At 50.9% G+C, this 27,688-nt stretch overlaps 1 protein-coding gene across 8 annotated transcripts; it reads left to right on the top strand.

Annotated features, from left to right (window-relative positions):
• The first annotated feature begins 205 nt into the window (after positions 1–205).
• On the top strand, positions 206–26,704 carry PAX6 (paired box 6). Of its 8 annotated transcripts, none has more exons than XM_054586236.1 (14): positions 206–316; positions 5,026–5,209; positions 9,223–9,299; positions 9,664–9,724; positions 13,246–13,376; positions 14,180–14,221; positions 14,316–14,531; positions 15,281–15,446; positions 21,430–21,588; positions 22,288–22,370; positions 22,598–22,748; positions 22,849–22,964; positions 25,742–25,892; positions 26,619–26,704. In XM_054586236.1, the coding sequence occupies exons 4-14, from the start codon at positions 9,715–9,717 to the stop codon at positions 26,702–26,704; spliced, it is 1,311 nt and encodes a 436-aa protein (XP_054442211.1). In that variant the 5' UTR covers positions 206–316; positions 5,026–5,209; positions 9,223–9,299; positions 9,664–9,714. The 8 variants fall into 8 exon arrangements, with proteins under 8 accessions (XP_054442211.1, XP_054442209.1, XP_054442214.1 ...); XM_054586234.1 differs by lacking the exon at positions 206–316 and adding an exon at positions 3,787–3,862; XM_054586239.1 differs by lacking the exon at positions 206–316 and adding an exon at positions 3,787–3,862 and having other exon boundaries at positions 14,316–14,330.
• Positions 26,705–27,688: the final 984 nt, after the last annotated feature.

Here is a 27,688-nt window from a genome sequence, read left to right on the forward strand (position 1 = left end):
GGGAGAAACGGAAGGAGAGTCCTCGCTGCGCAAACTTTCCGGCCCTCCCGGCTGCGGCGGGCGGGGGCCAGACGCCACCCGGCGCCAGAGCCTGGCCAGAACAGTGGGGAGCTGACCCGGAGGGATGGATGCCGATATTGGCCGTGTTATTTGTTGTTTCATTTTCCATTCTCTCTTTTCTCTGGGGGAGGCTTCAGGGCCCCAGGCTGAGGATTCTTAAACTCTTCCAGGCCGAACTCAGGAAGCCAGCCCGCAGCTCCTCGCTCGCATCTCGCCCCGGGGCTGTCCCTGGGCATCGGTTTTCCCTGCTAGCCAGGTTTGTAAGTCATCATCTGTGAGGCTGGGTCAGGAAGTGATGAAAAGCGCCGAATTGTTCTCTAATTGAAAAGTACTGTGTGTGTGTGTGTGTGTGTGTGTGTGTGTGCGCGCGCGCGCGCGAGTGTGACCGCGCTGACAAATATCTGGGATCCCGGCTTTTGATCCGTCACTGCCGCTTCTGTTCTCCAATCGCTAATAAAACTCGCATTGAGCCTTTCAGTGGCTTGATTAACAGACATATTAACTCTTACTGGGGTGGGGAACAGCTTGTCCCAATCAATGTCATTTTAAGAGCCGTCAGGATACGCTTAGCTCCGGTTCCCTGGCTGCTCAAGCGAACCAGCCATGACATTTGCTCCCTCCCCCTTCCCCAGTTTCAAATCCCTCTGCAAAGCCCCCAGTTCCCAGCCCGAGTGTTCCCTGCTGCACTCTAGGACAAATTATGGACTCGGTCCCTGGCCTTTAAAATAGCTGTTTAGAGAAGGGATCTGCAGGGAGAAAGGACTGAGGTGGCTTTGGCTTGCTTTTCACTTGAAGCTGAACTCTCGCCTGTTGAAAGCAGAGGTTATGGGAAGGAGAGATGGGGTACCATCCTGGGTGACAAAGTGGAAAGCAAGCTTTCCTGGGAAGCCTATTTGCAAAAATCAGAGAGTGCCACTGATTGCAAATGTCCTACACATCAGGAGTTTCAAACCTGGTTCCTATCTGGACAATAGCATGTAAGTTCCAGGAAGCAAAGGCTTGGGGATCCTCTGGGAAACCCAGTTGGACAACGTTTTTTAAAAAGCGTTTGGAGGAGGGGGTAGAGAAAGAGAGATGCTTGCCGCCTAATGTGAATGGAAGAGGACCTAGCCTACTTGTCATTGGGCAGGAGGCGAGGACAGGCCAGGGCAGGCCGGGGTTCCGAGGCTTTCCCCAGCCATGCCTGACCACAGACTGGAGGCTCCACCAGGCCAGCTCCCGACTTCTTCCGGCCTGCCGGGCACCCCAGGCTCTGTGAGGCTGCTGGGTGAGCTGGGAACCTGCAGGTTGATGGAGGAAGGAGAATGAGAAAGGCCTCGAGTGGAGGAGGCAACTGGAACTGGGCAGGAGGGGTGGGCGCCTTTGCCTGTCGTATTCATTTGACCCCTTTCGCCAGCTCTGCTATCGAGGGAACCCACCTGCCAGGGCTAGCAAACAGAGAGCCTTTGGAGTCTCTGCAAAGTGGCGCAGGTGTCTGGGGGGACTTTTCTCCTTCAAAGGAAAGCTGGTCCCCGCCCTTCCCAGAGCGCCAGCACTGTCCCTGCGCTAGGCGCTGAAAAAGGGCATTCTGACGTGTCGCAACACCGGGTGGGAGAGTCTTGGTTCCCAAGCCCAGAACCAAAAGCACATCTCCCAAGAGCTGAGCACGTCGTTGCCTTGCCAGAGGCCGCCTCCAGACCGGAAGCCTGGGGAGCGGGCAACCGCTAATTCCTGGGACCGCTGGTGGTGAGATGCTGCCCGATCTCACATTTATGAACCAATACCGGCCAGAGGCTTCCTGCGCTCTCGGGTGAGCCGCGAGCCTCCGCACAGGCAGCCTCCCCTACCGCGTGGGGTGACCCCGGCGGCCCCTGCGGCAACCGGCCGGGGAGCTGTCCGCCCTGGGCGCCGGGGAGGAGGAGAGGAGACTTGCGGAGAGGCGGGAAAAGGCGAGGCAGAAGCCGAAGGCACGATCCCCTCTACTCCCCCACTGCGGCCTGGAAGGGTCTTGGTCGTGTTGGGAGCCGCAATTAAAATGGCGACCTGCGAGCTGTCTCAATTTTGGTCACACCTCTGCTTCTGGCGCGCTGTACCTCGGTCCCAGTCCCCCACCAGCCGCGTCGCCCGCAGAACAGGTACTTTGCAGAGGGCACGAGGCGCCCCGCGAGGTAGAACAGCACCCCCATCCTCTTTGAAACTAGCTCAGAGAGAACAGGAAATCGCGCTCTCCGACCCTCTGTCTTTAAACTTTGAAAACTCTGCCTCCCTTGGGTCTGGCTCTTCCCTCCTCCCCCCCCCCCACCAAATATTGACACACTGGAAACAGCTAAGTCCTTTTTGTTTCTTGTTTGTGCAGAGGGGTTTCCAAGAGTCCTTCCCTGGGCCCCCACCCCCACCCAATGACGTCAGTGGCATTCACTCCCAGCTCCTCGCCTCTTATGATTTTTTTTTTGTTGTTAAAACTTTTCTCCGAGGTGAGATAGGGGTTGGGGGGTGGGAGAAGGAGCCGATTCAAAGAGCAAGTGCCCAGGGGGGAAATAGCAACAAGATTACGGCCGCTTCTTTCCGAGGCAAAGCTTAAGAAGGTGCTAATCCACTCGGTCGCTAATTGAAAGGTTGTAGAAATGATATTCGCCTCCAGTTCGGACAGAGTCTCCGGGCCTTCCCCCGCCCCTCGCTCATGCCCAGTGGACTTGAATTCAAGCTGCTTTAATGCTTGTTTGAAAAAGTAAAAAGGAGAGGAGAAGGACGCAGGCTCTCGCTGCTCTGGCCCCGGGATCGGGAAAAGTCGCGGTCCTACGAAATCTTGCCGAGGAGACCGCTGCTGCCCCGAGCGCCGGGTGCCACCTGCTTCACGCCTGGCCTGCGCTTTCTCCGGGCGCCGAGCGCACCTGGGCCGAGGGAGGGGCGGGTGCCAGGCCGAGGAAGCGAGCGGGCCGCGCTGCTCCGACCCTGGCCCGGGCTGGGGGGCCTCCTCCGCTCTCTCCGAGCTCTGCCCGAGCTTCTCGGTCGCCGCGTCACTGCGTCCGGGCTGGGGGACGAGAATGCGAGGCCCGCACTAGGCCCCGCGGCACGAGGCAGCCTGCAGCGCGCCCCTGGCCGCGGCTCTCAGCGCCGACACCGCGCTGCCTGTTGGCGGCGCGTCCCGGGTGGACGGACTTCACTGATGCGCTCTGACTTTCAGCACTTTTCTTCAGAGGAGTCAGGCGTCCGCGGCGGGGCCTTCGCTTCAGCCTCCCTGCCTCAGCTCTCCCAACCATATACTTTGCCGGGTCTTGGGGTGCGCCCCCCGTCCTCAAACCTCCCCTTGGCCCCGCGCTGCGGTCTGCAAGCTCCCGGGGAGCGCGGGACTTCGCGGGGCGAGGCGGCCGCTCTCTTCCTGTCACCTTAACTGCGGCTCCGAGGGGCGCCTTTGGAGTGTACTGAGGTGTGTCCTAATTGTCCGGCATTCAACAAATGGACTTCTGGTGTGTGGTCAGAAGAGAAAAGTCATTTACTTACTTTCCTCCCTGGTTTTCTGGCAACAGTTGAAGGGGAGCTGCCTCCGTGGACTGAGAAGACCTAGGAGAAGGAGTCGTGGTGCCGACACACCTGCACCACACACAGATAACCTGTGGCACACGCCGACACACGCTGACACACCGACATCGCCAGAAGGGACACACACGCGCGCGCGCGCGCGCACACACACACACACACACACGCTCTCTCTATCCCAGCACTGGTCATCCCCTCCCCTCCTGTCTCCCCTTGGCGTCCCCTCCTCTCGGGCGCTTGGAAAAGCAGCCGCACTTAGTCAACAAATGGCACGTGGGAGAAGTTGGTGAGTGTTTGGTGAGGACTCTTCAGGGCTTTTCACAAGAACCCTCTGTACACAGAGTAAGTGGCGTGTTTGCTCGGGCCTCTCCAGCCCGGCTGTGTCTCCGCTCCGCTGCGCACCGAGGCTTCCGAAAGGAAAAAAAGAACAGAAGAAAGGGTCGGGGGAGCGAGGGGGGTGGGGGAATGGGCAGGCTCGGGAGGCCTGGACTGGGAAGGCGGCCCGGCCTCGCCGAGTTTTCATCCTGGTGGCCTCCTCTCGGCCTAGGCTTCCCCTCGGCCTCCGCCGGAGTGTTGCAGCCGAGGCCCAGTGTTGCTCCCGCCCCCTTTCTCTCCTTCCCAGTGGCCAGGTGGGCTAGGGCGCGGCCACTGCTGTGCTCCTCTTCCCAGCGCCCAGGCGAAGACCTGGCAGGGGCGGGAGCGGAGGGCGGGCGGAGGCGGGGCGGCCGGCCAAGCTGCGGGGATGGAGGCAAGAAAGGGCTCTGCAGAGCTGCAGAAACTTGCTTCCCCCCTGGAGTTGGGAGTTCCGTGCCCGGCTCAGGGAGGTGGGGGGCGCGACCCTCAGCCCAGCGGCCTTCAATCGACCCCTCTAATTTGCGGCCACCATGTGGACCGCGCCGACTCCCGGAGCTCGCGGAGCCTAGAGATGTCGTCAAGCGCCAGCTCCAGAGCCCGGGAGCGGGGGCCCAGCGCCGGGGAGAGGAGCCTCGACCCACCGGCGGAGCCGATAACAAGTGTATTCATATTCAAACAAACGGACCAATTGCACCAGGCGGGGAGAGGGAGCATCCAATCGGCTGGCGCGAGGCCCCGGCGCTGCTTTGCATAAAGCAATATTTTGTGTGGGAGCGAGCGGTACATTTGCATGTTGCGGAGTGATTAGTGGGTTTGAAAAGCGAACCGTGGCTCGGCCTCATTTCCCGCTCTGGTTCAGGCGCAGGAGGAAGTGTTTTGCTGGAGGATGATGACAGAGGTCAGGCTTCGCTAATGGGCCAGTGAGGAGCGGTGGAGGCGAGGCCGGGCGCCGGCACACACACATTAACACACTTGAGCCATCACCAATCAGCATAGGTGTGCTGGCTGCAGCCACTTCCCTCACCCACACTCTTTATCTCTCACTCTCCAGCCGCTGACAGCCCATTTTATTGTCAATCTCTGTCTTCTTCCCAGGGATCTGAGAATTGCTCTCACACACCAAACCAGCAGCATCCGTGGAGAAAACTCTCGCCAGCAACTCCTTTAAAGCACCGTCATTTCAAACCGTTGTGGTCTTTAAGCAGCAATAACAGCCAAAACACCCCAACCAAACAAAACTCTTGACAGGAGCTTTGACGGGAGAGGATGCCTCACAAAGGTGAGTCCGCTTCTTTCTTCTCGCTTCATTTTTGTTGCAGTGTTCAGGCAGGTATCTCCCTTCCTCCCCCTTCCTTCCTCCCCTTTCACCGGTGCCCTCCCCCATTGCTTCGCCGGGAGAGTTGGGCCGGAGAAGTTTCCACGCAGGAGCCCAAACTTTGTACTTCCAGCGAAAGCCCGCGGCCGGCGACCGGGAGCGGCGCAGGGCTCGGGGCGGGCGGCCGGCTCATCCCCAGCGCCCGCGCGGGCTGAGCTCGCAGGAAGAACCCAGGCTCCGGGAGCAGCAGAAGCCGTGGCTCCCCGCCCCAGCGTCGCCAAATGCTCCCGGCCGGCGGGAGAGGAGGGAGAGGCTCTGCGTTGTCCGAGGCCCTGGGACGGCCGCCGGGACCTCCAGCCGCCGGTGCTTTGTCCTGCGGAGGGCCCAGCGAGCGCGCAGGGAGCGGGCACACCGAGGGAGCGCCAAGGAAGCCGGCTTGCTGCGCTGCCGCCCGCTCGCCCGCCCGCCCGCCGCCTTTGTGCCGCGCTCGGCCCGGGCACAGAAGTCCGCTGGCACTGGAGCGCCGAGGGGCACCGCGCCCGCCGCCCGCTCGAGCAGAGTCAATCGGCAAGGCAACCGCACGCTGGAGGCAGAGAGACCGAGCGTGTGAGCGGGAGCCGGGAAGGAAGCCGCCAGGCCACAGCGGCCGAACGCGCGCTCCGAGGGAGCTCAGAGTCGGGCCCAGGATTGTCAGCTTCCATCAAGCCCTCAGGCGCTTGTCCCCAACTGGAGGGCAGAGCTCGGAACTTGAAAACTCTCTGCTTCCCAGGCTTCCCCCAACCTTCGCCCTCGCCCTGCGAAAGCTGGGGTCTTCCCTGTCCTCCAGCCCCCGGCGCTCGGTGGGTATTTTTCCTTGTCTTACCCTGACAAAGCTGCACCCGGTGTTGCCATGCCATTTCAACAAGTTTCGAGGTGGAAAAGTGGATTGCTTTTTTTTTTTTTTTTTTAAGTCTGAATTCACTGGATTTTTCTTCATGAGGCTTAAAAAAAAAATTAAATATGAAAGCACTGGCTTTCGCCTTCGTCTGATCACATCCTCTCCCAGCTAATTAGTCTGAGTAATTTGAGAGCTTTTCGATTGATTCTAAGACCCCAGGAGGAAAAGTGTCTTTTCAAAGTTCCAAAAGTTGTTGCCTCTTTCTTTTTGCAGATTTTCTCAGTCTCTGTGTCCCACAATAGCCCTGAATTTTAGCAAGTGTAATTGGGGGGAAATGGAGTTGAATTTCAAGTGGAAATGCTTGCTTGCTTGCTTGCTTTTCTTTTTCTTTCTTTCTTTCCTTCTTCTTCTCCTTGTTCTTCTTCGTCGTCATCGTCTTCTTCTTCTTCTTCTTCTTCTTCTCCTCCTTCTTCTTTGTCTTCTTCTTCTTTGAGTGCTAAAACCCAGCCCTATAGTCTAGAATGATTTCTACAAAGTTAAAAAACAACGTTGAACATGCTGTCTTTTTCTCTCATACTTTACAAAGCTCCCTAAGCCATTTTGGGTGTTTAGCTCGAACTTGGAAAGGTTGAGGAAGGGGTGCGAACAGAAAATGAAATAAAAAGGAAAGAGCTTGAAAGCCTGGTGAGTTTACCGAGGAGAAATAATAGTTGTCGCCATTGACATTACATTTTTTATAGCCGGTGACCTTTGCAAATGGCTGAAGGCAATTTGATTAGTTGTTATCTTATTTGGCCCAAGAGAGTAAAACTTTGTCATCGTAATTGCTAATTACTTTTTGACTGGGAGCCGGAAGGGTCGAAAGTGAGCTCTCCCCTTCACCCCAGCTAAGGAGTTGGGGGTTGGATTTTGAGACGTAATTAAAACAAGAGTATTTGAGAGCTGAGGCTTGTGTCAGGGAGGCAGTGGCCGAGTGGCCCAGTGGCCCAGTGGCCCAAGGCCCTGGCAATTTCCAGAAGTCTGGAAACTCCTTCATTCCAGGCATGGGTCTGTGACCTGGCTAGGGCTTTACGAAGCTGCAGGCTGAGCCGGGGGGCCTCTGGCTGAGGCTGGGAGGGGGGGTGGTCTCACATTTCTGCACAGGACTGCTTCCAGGTGTCCATGTGTCCTACGTCCGGAGGTGCTTTTGCACTAAGTGTTAGCTATTACTTAAGTAATTAGATAGCTTCTTAGCCGAGATCGGGGTGGTGTTTGGGGGGGGGGTGTGGAATGGAGCAGGAAATGCTTCCACCTTCCCAGACGCTTTGAAAATTAATCAGTTAGGTCTCTTTGGAACCTGCTACTAAATTTTTGAAAATAGCATCAACAATGTACGGGCTCAGATGGGGGCATTCAGTGGTTATTGAGTACAGAGTGGGTTACAGAGAGTAGTTCTGGAAGTTTTACCCCTCCTAGGAGAATTCCGCTACCCTTCTCCCCGCCTGCTGCCACTTTGCAGTTTCAGAGTCCCACTTTCAGGATGGGGCAGGGGATGCATTCTGTTCCAAGCTGGGGTTTCTGCCTGGCGGGGGCCGGACTGCGGTCACGGGGCCTGAGAGGCAGGCAGGAGGCCTTGAGAGCCAACCCAGCCAGGCACAGCTAGGGAGCCCTCTGCCATCTCCAATATTTGCCTGGCTGTATTTGGAAGCCGGGAAAAAGTCCTCCTCTTAAGATTATTTTTTATAAATTTAAGCTGCTTCCCAGCTAGGTAATCAATTAGACCATGAATAGCTTTGGAGAGAAGAATGTGCTTCTTAGGATTCCTTACTTGCGGGCAGGAAAATTAATAATCACAATAGGCAAAACAGAAAAAAGAATGAACATTTTAGTTTTTATAACAGGGAGAAATGATGCTGTAACTATTTAATTATTTTACTTCTTCTTCTTCTTCTTTTTTTTTGCAAACCCCTTGAATGGGCTCTTTATTGTAATTCTCTCTTCCCAATTGAGCTCCCCACGGTGCCGTTGTATCTTTTTACAGCCCCTAACAACTCACACCAGTAACACAATTACCTCCAGATATTTATAACAAGAAATTACTTTTCTATTTTCTGCCCCCTCCTCCAGAATCTTCTTCTTAAGGGAAGGCAGGGAAGGGTGGTGGAGGGTGAACCTCTGGGAGACACGTACTAGGTCAGGATTTACAAAGCAAGAAGTGTCTCTCTTTTCCCTTTGTGAGTTGGTGGGTTGTTGGTGCGTGCGGTTGGAAGCTGTGTTGCTGGTTAGGGAGACTCGGTTTTGCTCTTTGGGTTTGGGGAGAGCTGGAGAATAGAAGCCATTGTTCGCCGTCTGTAGGCTTTGTCGACCACGCTCACCCCCTCCTGTTCGTACTTTTTAAAGCAGTGAGGCGAGGTAGACAGCGTGTGTCACAGTACTGTAAAAGGGGGGAAGATCTAAACACCAAAAGAAAAGTTTATCACAATAAGTAAGGTTTGGGGGAAAAAGTTGGGCTGCCACATTCAACGTCCCAGAAAGACTGGGAGATGTGTGGAGTGGGGGCCTGGCTGGGAAGCTTTGAAGGGGAGAGTAATGTATAAAGGGGTAAGCAGAGAGTTGGGTTCTGGAATGGTAAAATTCCAGAACCCAACTTTGGCAAATAGAATGGTGAAATTCCTTAAGGAGAAAGTATTTCTCTGCAGCCCTCCTGATCAGCCCCAGCCTTCACTTTCAGGCACCCTGAAGTTCAGAGGTCCTCTTCCCCTCATCTCTAAACTTCAGGTATTATTCCTGAGCCTCTACCCCTTGTTCCACTGTTTCTTTTGTTCTCTCTTTTTCCATTCCCTGATTCTTGATATTTTTGCAAAACGGGACCTGACTTGTGAGATTCTCCAGTTCTCCCAAGCCAGGCCAGAGCAGCCACTTCTAAAAAAGTGGAGATTTCTGCAGGACTAGCCGCTGAAGATGTGGGTGTAACTCTGAGATTTGGGCCCTAGATGTGTATTTTTGTTTTGTTTTGTTTTGTTTTGTTTTGTTTTCTGAGAGTGTGGCTCAGAGAGCCGATGGGCCTGTGCTTTTGAGCCACAGTTTTGATATGCCTTTCTTTCCTTCTGTTTTATCTTAGGGGGAAGACTTTAACTAGGGGCGTGCAGATGTGTGACATCTTTTATTGTAAGAGTGGACAGACATCCCAGATTTCAGGCAAGTTCTGTGGTGGCTTGAAAGCTGCTTTGGGCTCCAAAACCCTAAAGAACCAGAATGCTTCTCTATTGTTGTTCATATGGAAGAAAAAAAAATTCAAAATTGGGTCATCCTTTCTCCTGATTAAAAGGTTGACTGCTTGGGGATTTGGAAGAAACAGGTTGGGAATACTGGAGTATTTTATTTGTAGAGCTTGCATGCACTGGAGGGGAGAGCTGGATGACCCTCAGATGGCCTTACGCAATTGAGTGGATCATTTCCTAAAGAACAGGTAGTCTCCTGTCCTGGCTCCAGGTCAGCCCCTGTCGGAGGGTAGGCCTGCCTGGCTGGGCCCCAGGATTAACGCCTATATTCTTGCTAACAGAGTCTCATATTCAAGCCCCGTGGGATCCCGCGGCCCCCAGCCAGCGCCAGCATGCAGAACAGTAAGTTCCTCTGGTCTTTCTCCAACTGGGCTAGGGATGTGAGGACCACTGGGTCAGGGAAGGCACAGAGGTTCCTGCCATCAGCGATGGCCAGGCCACAGGGTGTGAGGGAAAAGACCCTCTTGAGTTTGTGAAGCTGAGGTAGGGAAACCCCATCCCCCCAAATCCTGTAACTCACACCCCCCTCCCCGCCCCTGCCCGGACTCTGACCCCAGAGAGAGGGGCTGGGCTGAGCAGGGCTGGGCGGAGGCTTCTCCTGCTTGCTGGAGGAGAAGGGGGCCCCTTCAGGCTTAGGCAAGACTGAATGTCTCCACCCTCTGGATGGGGTGTTGGGGCACCCCTCCCCCAGTCAATCCCAGGGCAGCTCCTCTCCACCCACCTCCTTAGGGATCTAGGAGGCCAGAGAGGCGGACACCAGGCCTGCAATGGGGTGGAAGTGATAAACTCGACCAAATAGGCTGTTGGCAGGCTCTGGCAGAGCAGATTTCTTGGGTCTGGGAAGAGAGTTGCCGGTAGAGCAGAGGAGTTGGAAAAGCCCAGCCCTGGTAGCTGCAAGTGTGTGGGTCCTGGTTGTTCCAGATCCGTAGCGTCTTTGATTCCCGGTTCTTGAGCCTCCCATACGCCCTTTGCCCAGGTCTCTTGGACCCCCAGGGGTTCACCTTCCTGCTCAGTCCCAGTGTATTGGTAGCGGCAGGGCTAGTTTGGAGCCTGGGCCTGGGAGACTCCTTGGGCAGGTCCAGTGAATCCTAGACCCTGGTTGAGGGGCAGAATCTAGATGCGGTTTAAGGGCTCAGCTGAGGCAGTGCAGAGAGGCCCCAGTCCTCTAGCAGCCTTCCCTTGCCAGAGATGCGGGCTTAGGAGAGTGCCTAGCATCGGATCCATCTGTCCTAGAAGCGCTAGCCGCCTCCTGGTGCTTCCTTAGCTGGTAGGCTCAAAGCTCAGGACAGGGCGCAAAGGTGGTGAGCTTTACGGGGGTGAGGGGTTAGTTGTGCAGAACATGCCAGGCCCCGGGCTTAGCCCGGGAGGCACCCTTCTTGGCAAGGCGAAGGCTTCTGCCCACCCCTCCCGGCTGCTGGGTTCTCCCCCTGCAGCTCAATCTCCCTAACCATAGGTTCTCGGGGCTGCCCGGCTGGGGCGCACAGCGCTGAGCATTTGCCGCTGCGGCCTGGCTGGCAGGTCCCGAGGGGCGGTGGGGTCGCGGGCTGGCCTGCAGGGCTTTGTGCTGCTTGCTCCCGGGTGTGCGCAAGGCGCAGAGCATCCAAATTGACACCATATGTTTTCCTATTAGATGCTTCGCGGTCGAATTCTAGGCGCATAATCATCGCCACTGGGCGAGAGCGCAACCCGTCCCTTGGGAAGGGACACAATGATTGAGGCTTAACCTCTGTAGGGGAACTTAGAGAGCGGCGTTTTTTCGCTGCCATTTCGATGCTGGCAGAGGTGACCTGGTCTTGGCGTCTCCTGGGCGAGCACCTGCCCTTGGTCCCTGCGGAGGTGGTGGGCATGTTGTTTATTTATCTACCTATCTATTTATGTGTGTGCGTATTTATTTATTTGCACTGGGGAGAGAAGGAGGGAGATCTAGGATTAGGCAGCCTCACATGCCTTGCCATTCATAGATTGGGAATGCCCAGGCTATGCGAGAAGTTTGGAAAGTCTTTATGGTCTCTCTCTGGGACAGCATTTCTTTCTGGGAAGGCTTCTTTTGCCCAAAGGGGAGGCCCTGTAATTGAGGGTGAGGGGGTGGGAGATGGGTCCTGCCAAGCAAAGGAAGGCAGTACAGGCAAGCTGAGAGAGACCAGAAGCACCGACTAGGCCTTGCTCTGTTGGAGAAGCGCTGTCCCCTCGATGTCCCCGCTCATGCTGGGCCCTGCCAGAGCCCAGATCCCCCAGACACCTGTCACTTCTTATCGAGTTTAGGCTCCAGCCTCCCCTCTGAATGAGAGCCCCCTCACCCCCAAGCCTTTAGCTACCCTGAAAACATGGCTCCCCTCGAAGGAGAAAGGAGTGCAGTTCAGTCTCATCTGAGTGATCTACAAATAGGGACAGAAAGGGTCGTTTTATCACGGTCCCGTTTGTCGTGACGATGCAATTTCCTGGAGCGGAGCACTGTCACAAAGTGACAAGGCTGCCACAAGCGCCCCAACTGATCTTTTCAATTAGCCTTCCATGCATGATCTGGAGCGACTTCCGCCTATTTCCAGAAATTAAGCTCAAACTTGACGTGCAGCTAGTTTTATTTTAAAGACAAATGTCAGAGAGGCTCATCATATTTTCCCCCCTCTTCTATATTTGGAGCTTATTTATTGCTAAGAAGCTCAGGCTCCTGGAGTCAATTTATCAGAGGCACCAAAGAGAAGAGAGGAGCGGAGAGGAGAGGAGAGCTGAGCAGGGAGCCACGTCTTCTCCTGGAAGGGCTGCTCTCTAGAGTCGGGGCTGCAGGTTGGAGATTTTTAAGGAAGTGGAAGTCGTCAGTTGGCTTTATTTGTGTGCCTGTGGTTTCTGGGGAGGGGGGGCTACAGAGAGGTGCTAACTTATTCTCCCTGTTCTCTAAGATTAGACAATGGGAAGAGGCTGTGAAATAACAAGATAAGGGAGGGATGAGGGACAATGTTGTGGTGTGGTCTTTTCCTTTGCTTTTTGATTTTTGCTAATATCTGTCCTTGGCTGTGGGGAGGGCTGAGATCAGCAGCAGAAGTAGACCTAGCTGTGGCCGCTGTGAGCAGACGCCAAGCTCTGGCCCCGCTGCCCGCAGCAGCCGGACTGCCTTGTGGTCGGAGCGGATTTGGGGCTCTGACTCTCCTGCCTGAGGCGGAGGTGCTGAAACCCAGGAGGGGGGGCTCATTAGCCACAGATTTGCTCTTCTGGTTCTTCTCTACTCCTTCGCCTTCTCTTCTCCTATATGTGTATCTTTTAACCCCGGTGCTTGTGCGGTGCCTTCGCCGGAGTTTGGAATGTGACAGCAAACGTTTCTGGACTCCAGCTTCCACAGGAGCGCTGAAGGGCTGTAGCATTTGCTTTCGCAGTTCCAACAATGCCGAGAGCTTGGAGATTCAGTGTGGGTTCTGTAGAGCCACAGTTTGCCGTGACATTCAGGAGAGATCTTTGAGAAGATATTTTTCCAGCCGATTGTTTGAATCTTTTGGGTTCAGAGGCTGGGCGGGGGGTTTATGAAGAGGGACAGTGGGCTGCGGACAGTGCTGGGGTGGTGGCAATAGTGAGGTGTGTGTGTTCTTGCCCCTTGGTGTGTGTCTGCCTGTCTGGTGCTTCTGCAGTGGGGTGGGCAAGGGCATGACTGTGTCTGGGATTGGGTTGCCCTATGCCCCGCACGGCTACGTGCTCCTGTTGTCGTTTATGATCGATGGCAGTGGCCTGATCACAGACGTTGGCAGGGGTTGGCAGGGAGCTGAGGATGCATTGTGGTTGTTTTCTCCTTCTCCTCCTCTTCCTCCTCCTTTCTTCTCCACTCTTTCTCCTCTCCTCTCTTTTCCTCTCTTCTCCTCTCCTCTGCCTTTCCTCAGGTCACAGTGGAGTGAATCAGCTCGGTGGTGTCTTTGTCAACGGGCGGCCACTGCCGGATTCGACCCGGCAGAAGATCGTAGAGCTAGCTCACAGCGGGGCCCGGCCGTGCGACATTTCCCGAATTCTGCAGGTGATCCTCCCGGCGCCGCCCCAATCGCCGCCCCCGCGGCCCTCCACTTTCAACGCCCTCTCTTCATTTCTTATTGCAAACGCTGCTAATTATGGACCCCCCACCCTCACCCCCCCACCTCAGTCCCCACCCCACTGCCCTGTCTACCCGCTTTCCCCTCTCCTTCCACCATCCTTCCCTATCTCTTTCAACCTGGCTCAGTCACATAACTCATCTGCTTAAGAAAAAAAAGTGTGTGAATTAGAGGAAAAAAAAAAACTTTCTCTTTTCTTTGGTAAAAAATATTTATGTTTTTAAGTGTATTATAGTTTATGTACTATAATAAGCTGAGTTTTAAAAATTCGGCATAATTTCATTTCCTTCCCTCTCATCCCATGCTTACCTTAGATTTCGAGCTGTTGGTTTGCATTCTTCATATTCATGAAGAATTATATTGATTAAAAAAACAAAAACAAATGCTATTTGCCTCCTTCTATAACTCACATTTACTTAATTGGGTATATTTTTAAAGGAAAAATAAAATTAAATTCAGTTTATTTTCCCCTTTTGTTCATTAAAACCTAGCACCACTTTAAACAAGGTCAGCACGCACAAAAACTCTGACTTCGTTTTGATGCATCTTCAGGCAGTGTTTAAGAAAACAGTTTTTTAATTAAAAAAACTTTTAAATTAGTTTTTTTTAAGTTCAAACTGTTTGAAAGTATCATCATATTTGTAGTTTTTAGGGCTACAAGTGTAATTTTAAGAAAAAAGCTCTCTACAGTAAGTTCTCGTACCATTGAAGGTATATTTTTGTGTTATAGACCCATGCAGATGCAAAAGTCCAAGTGCTGGACAATCAAAACGTAAGCTTGTCATTGTTTAATGCATACTTAAACAATTTTATTTTTGTCTTGAAATTATTAATAATGTGGTTTTCTGTCCACTTCCCCTATGCAGGTGTCCAACGGATGTGTGAGTAAAATTCTGGGCAGGTATTACGAGACTGGCTCCATCAGACCCAGGGCAATCGGTGGTAGTAAACCAAGAGTAGCGACTCCAGAAGTTGTAAGCAAAATAGCCCAGTATAAGCGGGAGTGCCCGTCCATCTTTGCTTGGGAAATCCGAGACAGATTACTGTCCGAGGGGGTCTGTACCAACGATAATATACCAAGTGTAAGTTCACTGAGAACATCCCCCTCCCTGCCCTAAGCTTTATGCTCTCTCTGCTTTACCATCTCTTTCTTCACCTCCTTCTACTCTCTTCCCTACCAGTGTCGGTCTCTTATCTCCTCCCTTCTCCACATATGTCTCTGTACCTGGGGCTGTTGAAAGGAGCATCCAGGCCTTTTCTTGACTGTCTGGGAAGTGGGAGTCAAGTGTGGGGAGTTGCTCACCTCATTTGCATGCTGCAAAGTAGAGGGCTGAGGCACCTGGGGAAAAGCATTTGAATCAAGAAGGAAAATGAAAATGGAAATCAGATTCTAACCTCCTCCTAATCCACCTGCTGAACCTTTTTCAGGCATCAAACATCCCTTTCTGCTCCAATGTAAAACAAAGTGGGGACAAAAGCTCTAAACCAACTATAAAATTTTGGCGGAAAATCTGTTAAGAAAGCAAAGCAGCCATATGAGTTAGGTCACCAGAGGCACGCAGCACCAGTCCAGGGCCCCTTCCCCTCCTCCAATTCTGACCTGACTCAGTCTCCATGCCCAAAGTGATGGCTGTCATTCTGTCCTCTATGTCCTTGCAAATCTATCTCTACCGTCCTAGGATGGCTGGGAGGGTTTTTGTTTGTTTGTTTATTTTAATGTGTTAAGGGTTTCTCTTTGGGAGGGGTAGGCATGCTGAGATGGGGACTGAAGGCAGGGAGAGCTTGTCCTCAGGAGGCACTACCATTAGTTTGATTTTGGTTTGATTTGCAGGTGTCATCAATAAACAGAGTTCTTCGCAACCTGGCTAGCGAAAAGCAACAGATGGGTGCAGACGGCATGTATGATAAACTAAGGATGTTGAATGGGCAGACCGGAAGCTGGGGCACCCGCCCGGGTTGGTATCCGGGGACTTCAGTGCCAGGGCAACCTACCCAAGGTAAAACCCCAAGCACCCACCATCTAAACTCTGTATACGCAGCCCATTTTCTTCTCCCCCAGCCTTTCTCTCTCCAGGCCTCTGCTTGGAGAATGTAGTGGGGAGACTACTCAAAGTCTCGGGACACATAGGTGGTGTTTGTTAAACTATCTGGTTGGCCTGGGAAGGTACCGGCTGTATCTGTCAGGAGTAGTATGAATGGGCTGGTGTGTGTGTGTGTGCGCATGTGTGTTATGGGCAGGAGTGTATGTGTGTAAGAACTAGCTGCATGGTACCCTATTCAAGTGTTCCATTAAAATGCACGAAGAGCCCCTTTGCCATAGAAGTGTGACAAGTTAACACTGACAGACTGTGAGGTAAACATAATTGTATCAGTTTGCTTTTTGCCGTAATTGACAAATTATATGACTATGAATAGGGCGCATATGAGAGAGGGTGAACAGAGAAATGCTGGGTGGAGCAGAAGCTGGGGCATTGGAAGTGGGGGTCTCCCAAAGAAAACACCCCCACACCTCCCTCTCCTTCCTTCTGCGCTCCCAGTTCTCACTCTCTGTGGGTGATGACTGCTTGGAAGGTGGAGTGGCAACACCGTAAGCCAGACTTAAGGCTGCTTTGGGGCTGGGAGGAGAGATGGGACCTGGTCCCTTCCAGCATCCGTGAGAAGGGATGGAGGAAGAGGAGCAGACAGGGGTGGGGTGGGGCCGGGTGGGGCCGGGTGGGTCTCCCCTCCCCGACACACACCGAGGTAGCTTGGTCAAGAATAGGAAACAGTTTACTCGGAAGATTAATCGGTATTTGTTGTCCTCGTGACAAGGAGATAATATGCGGGATAATGGGACGTGGCGTCTCACTCCCCGGAGCACGACGAAGCCTGGAGGCTCCGGGCAGGGGGGGCGGGGGCAGCGGTGCAGGGTGCGGGGATGCTGCCGGGGCTGCCCGCGTGCGCGTCCGAGCGCTCTCCGACCTGCTCAGGGTGCCCCGCGCCTCCACGGAGCTGGACGAGAGAAGGGAAAATCGGTAACAGTATGCGAAATATCTGGTACAAAGGATGCTTCTGTCATTCGCAAGAATTTGTTATGGGAACAATCCTGTCGCTCTGTAATTGCTCATTAGAGAACGTTTTGTTTCTCATTAAGGCGACATGAATAAGCGTCTAGTTGAAGGAGACAGCTGTAGAAATGTTCCACAAGAGACCTCTGGACACGATTCGGCACCAATTGCCAATTAGACATGTCAGTTTTAAGAGCAGAAAACAATATAGGACGGACACTGGGAAGATAGGGAGCAAAGCGCTCGCTCCGGTTTCCCAGCGCGGCCTCCCGGCGGGGGCCGCTGAGGCCTGGCGACGCGCAGAAGGCCGGCTCCCCTGGGCGACGCTGCCCGCGGGATCGCCCGGTGGCTCTGCACCGCAGCCTCCCACCGCGCGCAGCGGGCGCACCCGAGCAGGCGGTGCCCCCAACCGGGCTGCAGGCCCAGGCCCCCTCCAGCTTCTGGTGAGGACGAGGGAGCGACAGGGCTGAGTGTAGACCACCACACCCTCATCCGACCTTTGAAACTAGGGTTTCCCCGAGCACACACTGGACACACCCAAGTGAAAAGGCACTTCACACTTGCTTAGCGCCTGCCCGCCAGCCCCACAGCAGTCCGAGGCCCCGGGGACCACGCCCCTGCGCGGTCTAGCTGCGTGAGGAGTCTGGGGAGGGTGCAGGGCACAGTGGCTGGGCCTGGAACAGGGGAGCCACGGGCCTCCTCGCCCTGGCCCCCTCGGCTGGGGGGCTGGCTCCCAGTAGCTTGGGGCCAAAAGCACGGACACCCCCTCCTGCTTCCCAGAACCCCGACAGAGGCCGAAAGATGCAGCTTTGCTAGCCCCTCCACTTTCACCGAAGGCGGCACCTGATCAGGGCAGCTTTTTGTCGAGGGGAACTTGAGGGCGGGAAGGGGGAGCCTCGCCACAAGGACGTGGTGGTGGTGGTGTTGGGGCGGGAGGTGGCGCTCGTTCAGGAGCTTTGAACTTTTAGCGGGGAGTTGCTAGAGAATTCTGCCATGCCAACTGCCAAACCCCCCTCCGCTCCCGCAAAAAAATAAATCCACGCCTGTGCCGCTTATCCGCGAGTGGACCGCAGCCGCTCCTGCGTGGGGTGCAGCTACGTGGGGAGCACGCATTTTGCGCACTAAGTGCAGAGTCCTGGGCGTGGGGACGGCGGGGCTGGTGGCGACCTTGGGCCGACGGGCCCGGGCCCGGGCCGGGGAATCCTCAGACCTTTTGGCATTAAGAAGGACCCCCTCCCTCCCTGGCCCCTTTTCCTGGGCCGGGAAGCCGTTTGGCAGGGGCTGGGGGTGGGGGTGGTGGGGTGGCGCAGAGGGGGGTGTTTAAAGAGTCCATTACTCCGAAAGCATAAGGCGAGGTTAGGTCTCAGAGGGAGACAAATATGGTTTCCATCTGATCAACGCCATGCGGCGGTGAATAAAATCGTGACGAAGTGGGCTGACAACAAGAGACAACTCTATCCGGCCCCAGTCCTCCAGCGATGTGGTGTTTTTAGAGATCGCGGAGACACTTTTTCTTATCTCCTCCCCTCCCCCCCACCCCCCAGACAACCAGGCCCTCTACAGGATTTAGTCAGTCTCTTTTTCAACAGATGCTACAATGTTTTGATCCGTGCTCCCGAGCTGAAAAGGTGCCGCAACCGGGTTGCTATCTTTTCTTGCTTGTTTTCCGCCTCACTGATTAAGACCCTAAGAAACTAAGGAATGATTTTATTTCCCAGCGTCCTTTTTTCCTTCCCCCCTTTCTCTCACTCACTCTCTCTCTCTCTCTCTCTCTCTGTCTCTCTCTCTTCTTCTTCTTCTTCCAGGAAACAAATCCTATCCCCAGCGTCAGATGGTCCTGGGGCTGGGATAATGGGAGGCGCTTTCACTCGCCTTCTCACGGATTAGGCTGGAAGGTGGACGGCGCCCATTGAAGGCCCCTTCTTTGCGCTCCGAGGGGGCTCCTTTTAAAGAAGATATCTTAATTGTCTGCCACTTAGGTTTATCATGTGGGGAATTCGAGATCCAACTTCTAGTTTTATTTCGTTAAAAGCTTTAAAAGTGGAAGGTAAATCCACTACAGAAAAAAAAGGGGGGAGCAATTTAAGAGTGACCTCTACGTCAGCGCCTGGCTACTAACAGTTGCTACTTTGACAGTAATAATAATAAAAGGTCTCAGCGGTGCAGGCTGGCCCTGAGGGGCCACGGGTTTCTCCTGACCGGCTTCTAACTCCACTCTCCCCCAGAGAAATTTAAAATGGAGCCCTCCTCATCTCCGTTGACTTTCCTCCCCTTAAAATGTCAGTTCTGCAGTCGGCTCCTTGCCCTCACTTCTGCTTGTGTGTGAGTGTGTGTGGAGGGGGAAGGGAGAAAGGAGGAAGGAAGGGAGAAGGAAGGCCTGGGCAAACGTCTGTGTTTTAAAATTAGGAAGATGTTAGAGAAGCAAACGAGAGCAGAGAATGCTATCTGTGGGGGTCTCCCGCAGGAGACCCAGGCAGCTTTGTTTAATGGGCAAGGTCGAATGTGCTAGAAAAAATACTGGAGCGGGGCTTCCTGGAAGGCATGACTGACCACCCCATGAGATGGGATCATGGTCTCCTCGGAACTCTGTCCCTAATGGTCAGATGATCCCAGACTTTTGTGTTTTCTTAAAACAATAACCTAGGATTCTGTCTGGTCGGCCAACAAGGCCTATTTCTAAAGTCTTCCTCATTCACTGAATCCAAAAATAAGGGTGGCTCTTCATTTCTTTTTCTGCAAAACACTGCAAAGTCACCCGGAAACTTGGGGCAGTAAATTAGCACAGGCTTGTGCCAGCACATGTGAGCGAGTCCGGAGCCTCTCGCTGAGCTATGTGGCCCTCCGACCCCCCACCTTTCTGAGATAGCACAAGACCACCCAAAGTAGAGTCTTGGCCTATTTACTAATATTCTTTCCCCCTCTTAGCTTCCTTTTCCTCTTTCTATCCTCCTCTCCTTCCAGCTTCTTGTCTCTTTTTCCTCTCAGCACTCTTTCCTGTCCTTATTATACCTTTCTGGCCTCCCTTTCTTTGTAGCTCTCTTTATTCCTCCATCTTCCTCCCCTCTCCATGCCGCGCCCCCCCCCGCCCCCCTCCCCGGAACCAGGGCCCCCTCTTCCCTCGATGCTTCCTCCGCTATCCCCCAGTCCTGGTCTCCACCCTTCCTGACTACTGCACCTTCAGCCCCCATGCCTGCTCGTTGCCCTCCACCCTCCCGGCCTCCCCCCACCCCCTGCCATGGCCCCCCATCCACCCTCCATCCCCCCAGCCAAGCGCCCTAAATAGCATTGAGGAGCTCGCTCTTCGGACAGTGATTAATGATAGCAGAGCAGAGGGGTTAACACACTTCACTGAAAAGTCTGTTGACTGGGCTTCTTGTAACACAATGTGGCCCGCTGCACGCCTCAAGAGAATCCTTTTGTTGTCCGCGCTCATTGTGGCCTCAAAATTCTGCCCACGAAAGTTTGCCAACGCTCCTGCCCCAGGAGTTTAATAGTTTCCCTTACTCACGGGGCATTGTGTGGTGCTGAAAAGCAGCCCCTTGCTATTCAAGTGTTGGTGGTCATCTCAATAGATCTCCAAGGGCCCATATGGTGGCCAGTGCTGATGAATCCGCCTGTTTAAATGGGGGAGAAAGTTGGGGTTTTAAAACATTTCAAAGTTCCTGAAAAGATCCCACTAGATCCTGTCACAATTCCCTGAACTCTTTGAAGACGATGCCTATTGTCTCCTGGTTATAAATGATATTCCTGGCCAAGTGGATTCCCACCAGGGCCCCTAGAGGCCCCTCCCCCACACGGGCCACGTTTCTAGGATGGGGGTCAGCCCCTGCTGGTATCTCTTGGGGGCCTCAGGACCCCAGACCCAGGACCCAGCTTGCAGGCTCAGTCAGAGCTGAGTGCTTTCCTTCAGACAGGCTGTGGCTTCATGAGCAAGGCACAAGACACAGCTAGCCCAAGTACACATCTTGCCCTATAAGCAACAAGGGAAAACAATAAAACTTTCCCCTGTTTAATGATAGAAATTACATTAAAAGTGGTGGAAATGCCCTAATTAAAAATGTACCACTTACATGATATGCCAAGGATTCAGCTGCAGCATAGCGTATTTAGCTAGTTAGTGAACTCTCTACTATTTCTTTTTTAAAATTACATGTTAAAAATTTAAAAGAAATCTTACTTTTTTCTGGTGCAACACATTACAAAGAATGGACAGTCCTTTTATCTAAATATAAAATTCGATTTTCAGCAATTATAGCCTGTTCTTGGTGATGATATAATTACAGCTGTGCTCGTAATAGGTGTCAAGGCAAAGCGCACTCATACAATAGTTGAATAAAACTGCAGAACAATGCAAGCACTTCTAAATTCACAACCTTTAAAATGAAATTGACTGTGCAGAATTAAAATAAAAACTAGATAAATATTTTTTAAAAAAGATTACAAGCTTGGTTTGGTTTCTTAATAGCATTTTCTACAAACCTATCAACATCTAATTGATTAGATAGGAATTACTGATAATAGATCATCTGAAATCTTGAACATCAGTCTTCTATTTTCCCAACACAGCCATAGGTAAATAAATTCTGTAGGGAAAGGAAACTGGTTGAGGCATCTGGGGAGTAAAGGTTAGTTATGAAAGATCATTTTAATTGGAAACCTAAGCACTTATTTTGTCATTTGAAGAAATACTGCTCTATAAATGTCTATCTTGTATGGCTAGTCTCATCTTGATAAAAACAGAAAGAAAAAAAAATGGCGGTCAGGTAATGTGTCACCAAGGCCTTTTATTAAAAGAAGGCTGCCAGTTGCCTCGGGACGTCTCTGTAAGACTGTGTGAATATACAGTTCTTGGAGTTTATGGCTATACCAGGCTCCTTTTGGAGGCCCCAAGTTCCTTCAAATCTCTCATACTGTCCTATTCTTTTTGTTCCAGATGGCTGCCAACAACAGGAAGGAGGGGGAGAGAATACCAACTCCATCAGTTCCAATGGAGAAGATTCAGATGAGGCCCAAATGCGACTTCAGCTGAAGCGGAAGCTGCAAAGAAATAGAACATCCTTTACCCAAGAGCAAATTGAAGCCCTGGAGAAAGGTGATGGAGTTTTTCAAAGTAGAGAAGCAGTAAATCAAAGTAAATGCCACATCTTCAGTACAAAGAGCTAAATTTAGCCAGGGTCCTTTGCATAGAGGACTGAAAAGATTTCTTTTTTCTGTCTGTCTCTTTATTTTTTCTGGGCATCTCTTCAGTGTGTGTGCGTGTGTTTTCTTTCTTCTTTTCATGTACCAGTAATTCAAAGACTAAAAGTCTGACTTCTCATAAAGAAAAAAAATGATGATTTGGCTAATTCAGGCCACAGAAGCATCCTGGAATGAATGTCATTCCACAGATAATTTAACTTGGTTTTGGTGGGATAGATCTTCTAAGTACAGTCAATGCTAACAGTAGTGCATTTTTTTAAAAGTTTTTTATTTATTATTTTTAGAGAGAGGGGAAGGGAAGAAGAAAAAAAGGGAGAGAAACAATTGGTTGCCTCTTGCGTGCCCCGGCCAGGGACCTGGCCTGCAACCCAGCTATGTGCTCCAACTGCAAATTGAACTGGTGACCTTTGGGTTTGTGGGACGACACCCAACCCACTGAGCCACACCAGTCGGGACAACAGCAGTAGCATTTTAAAGGAAATGGGGTGACGGTGCTGGAAGTGGGGAGGCGGGGACCAGCTTGATCCAGGGCGCGGCTGACATATTATACATAGTTCTGGCACAACATAGAAAACTCAATTTATCCTTTCAGAGTTTGAGAGAACCCATTATCCAGATGTGTTTGCCCGAGAAAGACTAGCTGCCAAAATAGACCTCCCGGAAGCAAGAATACAGGTACCCAGGGACCATGTGGTCTCATACTTTGTGATTCAAACCGTTTGCCTTTTCTAGGGATAAAGGTGCTTCTAATAACTGTTATTTGTTTATGTAAATATTAACAGATTCAGTCTGCTAAATACTTTGCCACCATGGTGGGGTGGGCAGGGAGCACAGGGGAAGGGCCAGAGGTGGGGCTGAGCCGGGAGGAGGCACAGGGCTAACCCGTTCTGTCTGATTTCCAGGTATGGTTTTCTAATCGAAGGGCCAAATGGAGAAGAGAAGAAAAACTGAGGAATCAGAGAAGACAGGCCAGCAACACACCTAGTCATATTCCTATCAGCAGTAGTTTCAGCACCAGTGTCTACCAACCAATCCCACAACCCACCACGCCTGGTAATTTGAAATGTTAATACTACTAAGAAATGTGTTGAAACCTGTTTGCCCTTGGGTCTGACTCTCACCACAACTGTTGGCGGTGTGTCTTTCCCTGCAGTTTCCTCCTTCACCTCGGGCTCCATGTTGGGCCGAACAGACACAGCCCTCACCAACACGTACAGTGCTCTGCCGCCCATGCCCAGCTTCACCATGGCGAATAATCTGCCTATGCAAGTAAGTGAGGGCTGCCGCTGCCTGCTTAGCGGGTGCGTGGGACAAGTGTGGAGTGGGCCGGGGCCTGCAGACCTCGTTGGCCATGTAGGCCCCCTTGGGAGCCTTTCTCGCTATAGCATTTGGCTTGATGAGTCTCGCCTCAGAGGAAATTAGTCAATTCAGTCCTTTATTTGATGGATTGATTGGTTGATTCATGCCCTTAAGAAAATAAAAACCAGTCAAGTTAATCTGCCTTTTGCTCACAGAGAATGTTAGCTTGATAATGGTGCATGGGAATGGGACATGTTTTGGGTATCAGTGAAACTTGTCCTGGAAAATGTATACAATGCTGGCACGCTATCAGAAAGCAAGGGGTTGGCCATAACATTTGGGTTTATATTAATGTGTTCACATTAATGGATATGCATTTGGACATTATTTAGGGTGTATGTAATAAACTAGTGGGGAAGATATGAGATGAAATGAGATTCATATTTGCATAGTGAGGTACACTTACTGCAGAAGACATCTAGGTTTATTTCTACATCTTACAATGAAAAAGAAGAAATAGAAGGTATTTGCTGGAAATTTAGTGTGTCTTTGCCGTGAATTATGTGATGAGTCTGCAGTACTCCGAGCTGCCTGGGTTGACGCTATTCACTTGGTGTAAGAGCTGGCCCCTGCTCAGTTCTGTCCCAAATATTTATCAGCCCCTGCACCTGCCAGGCCCTATACCAGGCTAACCCTTTGTGGCGGAAGTTGTATAATACAGGTGGGCTATACCATCACTTTGGAGCTGGATGGATTCTTGATGGGGGGAAATTTGTCTTCTGGTGGGCCTGCTGCAGTAACTTTCCCAGGATTCCCATTTGTGCAACAATTAGAGATGCCGGATGGTATGAGATCGGCCACGTTAGCCTCTGCTGGAAACAGTTCTGTGGCTACACAGAATGTTTATTCTCCACTGAACATCTTTTGCTGGATTTCTAATTCAAATAACAGCGAGAATAAATGTTTCACAGTCTTCAGACTAATGTAGGAGTGGCTAGATAAGCAACCTCAGAGGATTATTACCGTGTTTATTTTTATTGCATCTGGATACTATTGGCCGTAGTGCAATTAATGTAAATTAAGGGATTGGCAGCCCATGAGTTGGGGTTGCTACAACAGGCCTTGGAATTTTCCAGAAGTCAGATTGCCTAGAGGAAGTGATTTCAGGAATTAGAAACAAATGCAAACTGAAGTTCTGGCAGGGCCCTCAAGGCCTGCTTGCCATTTTCAACCTGTTAGCAGTCATCCTCTGAGGAGGAAGGCCAGTGAGTGTCTTTGTTCAGTTTTTAAATTGTAGCGACATCTAGGTTTCTGCGTGGGTAACCAAATGTGTGTCTGAGAAAACAATTAGAAACAAATAGATGCTGCTTTTCTGTGGAGTTGTTTCCACATATAGACTGGCATGGGGTCAATCGATTTGACTGACTTTAAACACTAATACAACTTATACAATTCAAAATATACATGCATTCATGAAGCATAAAGAAAATAAAAATTATCAATGATTCTGTTCAGACAAAATTACTGTTTGAATTTTGGAGCGGGCACGGGGATGCTGTTGTCTGCGGGGGCCAAAATCTTTACCCGTTTTACAAAGAGTGGGGGTGTCCTCCGCTGAATCTTCTCTCATGTGTCCCCTTTCTGAGATTGTGGGTGTTGGAATGTTCAACATTTGTACACTTAGCAGAGGAAGGAAGTGCTGCCATCTGCCTTGTTCCTGACATCACGCCTCTGCTACTTCATCCCAGGGTTCCTGCCCTGCCATTGCCCCATGAGAGCTCATGAGCGGCTTCGTCCCAGCTCTGTGTGTTTCTTATGTAGTTAGGGGAAAGGGTTACCTCCTCTGTACAACCACTGCAAACACAGAGAGGACAGCAACACCATTTTAAGGATAAAACCCCGTCTGGGTTTGTGGGTCTGTAAGGAAGTCACAGGTAATTCTCGGGGTGGAGATATGTGTTTACGGACACTTTTGACCACTTTAATCTGAGATCATTACTGATCTGCCCCTTTCAAAGAATCTTTAATCCTGCGAGTCCAACAATGAAAGGCTTCCAAAGTCCCTAAACCAAACTTTACAGAGAGCTCCTCCCTCCTTCCACGGCTCTCTGCCTCTAAGCTGGAGATGTGGGATTGGGTGGGGGGTGGAGGGGGGCGGGGCCACTGGATTCTCAAACAGATTGGATGTGCAGGAGAAGGGATGTGTTTTAATGAAGGTCCTCACGCTATAGCTTCTCCAAAGATGCCAGCAGATATCCAAAACAAAAATGGATACAAATGCTATTAGTTTGATGGGTAGTGTCAACTGTGTACCTGGACAGTTGTTTGAAGTTGTAGTACTTTTAGAAGATTGGTGTGTAGGCAGCTTTACTCTAGTAGTGGCCAATGGAAGAACTGTTTGGAGGTCTGATCTGAGAGTTATCAGATGGAATTCCAATACTTTTTTTTTCTTTTAAGATTTTATTTATTTATTAACAGAGAGGGGAAGGGAGGGCAAAAGAGAATGGGGACCTGGCCTGCAACCCAGGCATGTGCCCTGACCAGGAATTGAACCCATGACTTTTGGGTTTATGGGACGCTGCCTAACCCACTGAGCAATACCAGTCAGGGCTGGAATTCTGATACTTTACATGACAGCGCCCTTAATGATCAAGCTTGTTGGCAGAGGTCCTGGGGAGGAGGGAGCCTGGGGATGTGGCTGTGTCATGGGTTTCTCTGTAACCACAGGTTTGCCTTTCTCCTCTCAGGCCCCAGTCCCCAGCCAGACCTCCTCATACTCCTGCATGCTGCCTACCAGCCCTTCGGTGAACGGGCGGAGCTATGACACCTACACCCCCCCACACATGCAGACGCACATGAACAGTCAGCCCATGGGCACCTCGGGCACCACTTCCACAGGTGAGCTGCCGCTCTCCACAGGCTGCACGGAGGTGGCCTCCAGAGCGTCTTCTGACAGGTGATCTCCCTTCACTCAGAGTTAATCGAAACAAACCCCCACCAAAAAAAACCAACTCCTGGCCTTGTGTGATGGTGTGTTTAACTCTTTGTTGCTCACTTCTCTGGGAAAAACGGATTGAAAAGGGAAATTCAGCCAAGCTAGTTAGTAACTTGATGCCACACAGACAGCAAAGTTGTTTTTCCTGAATTGGGTCACAGAAGTTGTATAAAAAGGCAAGGCCTGAGACTGCGAAGTTTCTGAGGAGGGGTTAGTAGCCAAAGCCCGGCAGTGAGGGCTCTATGAGCTGCGTGGTGAGTCCTCAGCGGAAGACTTCTCACCCTCCCAGCTCCTGCGCTTCTCCCTGCAACCGAGGGAGAACCAGCATTGGTTTTCCAGAGAGAGTTTTATCGCTGAAGTTCCAAACATACAGGCAAATGGAGCTTTTTTTCCTTTTGTTTTGCATAGGGGACTCGGGATTCAACAGTGGTATGTGTAAAAATATTTTCTGGTGCCTGAAGGTGCTACTTTTGTTTGTAACACTTGAAAATATATTTTTAAAAAATGCTGAAATACTGTTAAAATGTTAGAAAGCATTAGAGTTTGTTTTTTTAACAGATGAATTCATACTCCATGCTGACTCTTGAAGGGAATATCTACATGGCTGTTTTTTTTTTATCCACTTCTAGGACTCATTTCCCCTGGTGTGTCAGTTCCAGTTCAAGTTCCTGGAAGTGAACCTGATATGTCTCAATACTGGCCAAGATTACAGTAAAAAAAAAAAAAAAAAAAAAAAAAAAAAAATAAAAGGAGAGAGCGAGAGAGAGAGAGAAAGAGAGAATATATTGTGTTAATTCATTCAGTGACTAAGTGGACACAACAGTTGGGCATTCAGGAAGGAAAGGAAAATGGCTGTTGGACGGCGCACTTCAGTTCTGCGATGGTGTCCTGTATTGTACCACTGGGGAATGGACTTGAAACAAGGACCTTTGTATACAGAAGGCACAATATCAGTTGGAACAAATCTTCATTTTGGTATCCAAACTTTTATTCATTTTGCTGTATTATTTGTAAATGGGCATTTGTATGTTATAATGGAAAAAGAACAATGTAGACTGGATGGATGTTTGATCCCCGTTGGTCATGAGGTTGTTTTTTTAAAAAAGGAAACCATGATCAACAAGCTTTGCCATGAATTTAAGAGTTTTATCAAGATATATCGAATACTTCTACCCATCTGCTCATAGTTTATGGACTGAATGAGGTTCCAAGTTTGTATCATTCCTTTGCATATAATTAAACCTGGAACAACATGCACTAGATTTATGTAAGAAATATCTGTTGGTTTTCCAAAGGTTGTTAACAGATGAAGTTTATGTGCACAAAAGGGTAAGCTATAAATTCAAGGATGAAAAACATTGATAGCTAAAAAGGTAGAGTGTGTCTTCGATATAATCCAATTTGTTTTATGTCAAAATGTAAGTATTTGTCTTCCCTAGAAATCCTCAGAATGATTTCTATAATAAAGTTAATTTCATTTATATTTGACAAGAATACTCTATAGATGTTTTATACACACTTTCACGCAATCATACGTTTCTTTTTTGGCCAGCAAAAGTTAATTGTTCTTAGATATAGTTGTATTACTGTTCACAGTCCAATCATTTTGTGCATCTAGAATTCATTTCTAATCAATTAAAAGTGCTTGCAAGAGTTTTAAACTTAAGTGTTTTGAAGTTGTTCACAACTACATATCAAA

This window comes from Pteronotus mesoamericanus, unplaced genomic scaffold, assembly GCF_021234165.1.
Source record: "Pteronotus mesoamericanus isolate MK-2021 breed Mesoamerican mustached bat unplaced genomic scaffold, CSHL_Meso_final contig_90, whole genome shotgun sequence".
Lineage (NCBI taxonomy): Eukaryota > Metazoa > Chordata > Mammalia > Chiroptera > Mormoopidae > Pteronotus > Pteronotus mesoamericanus.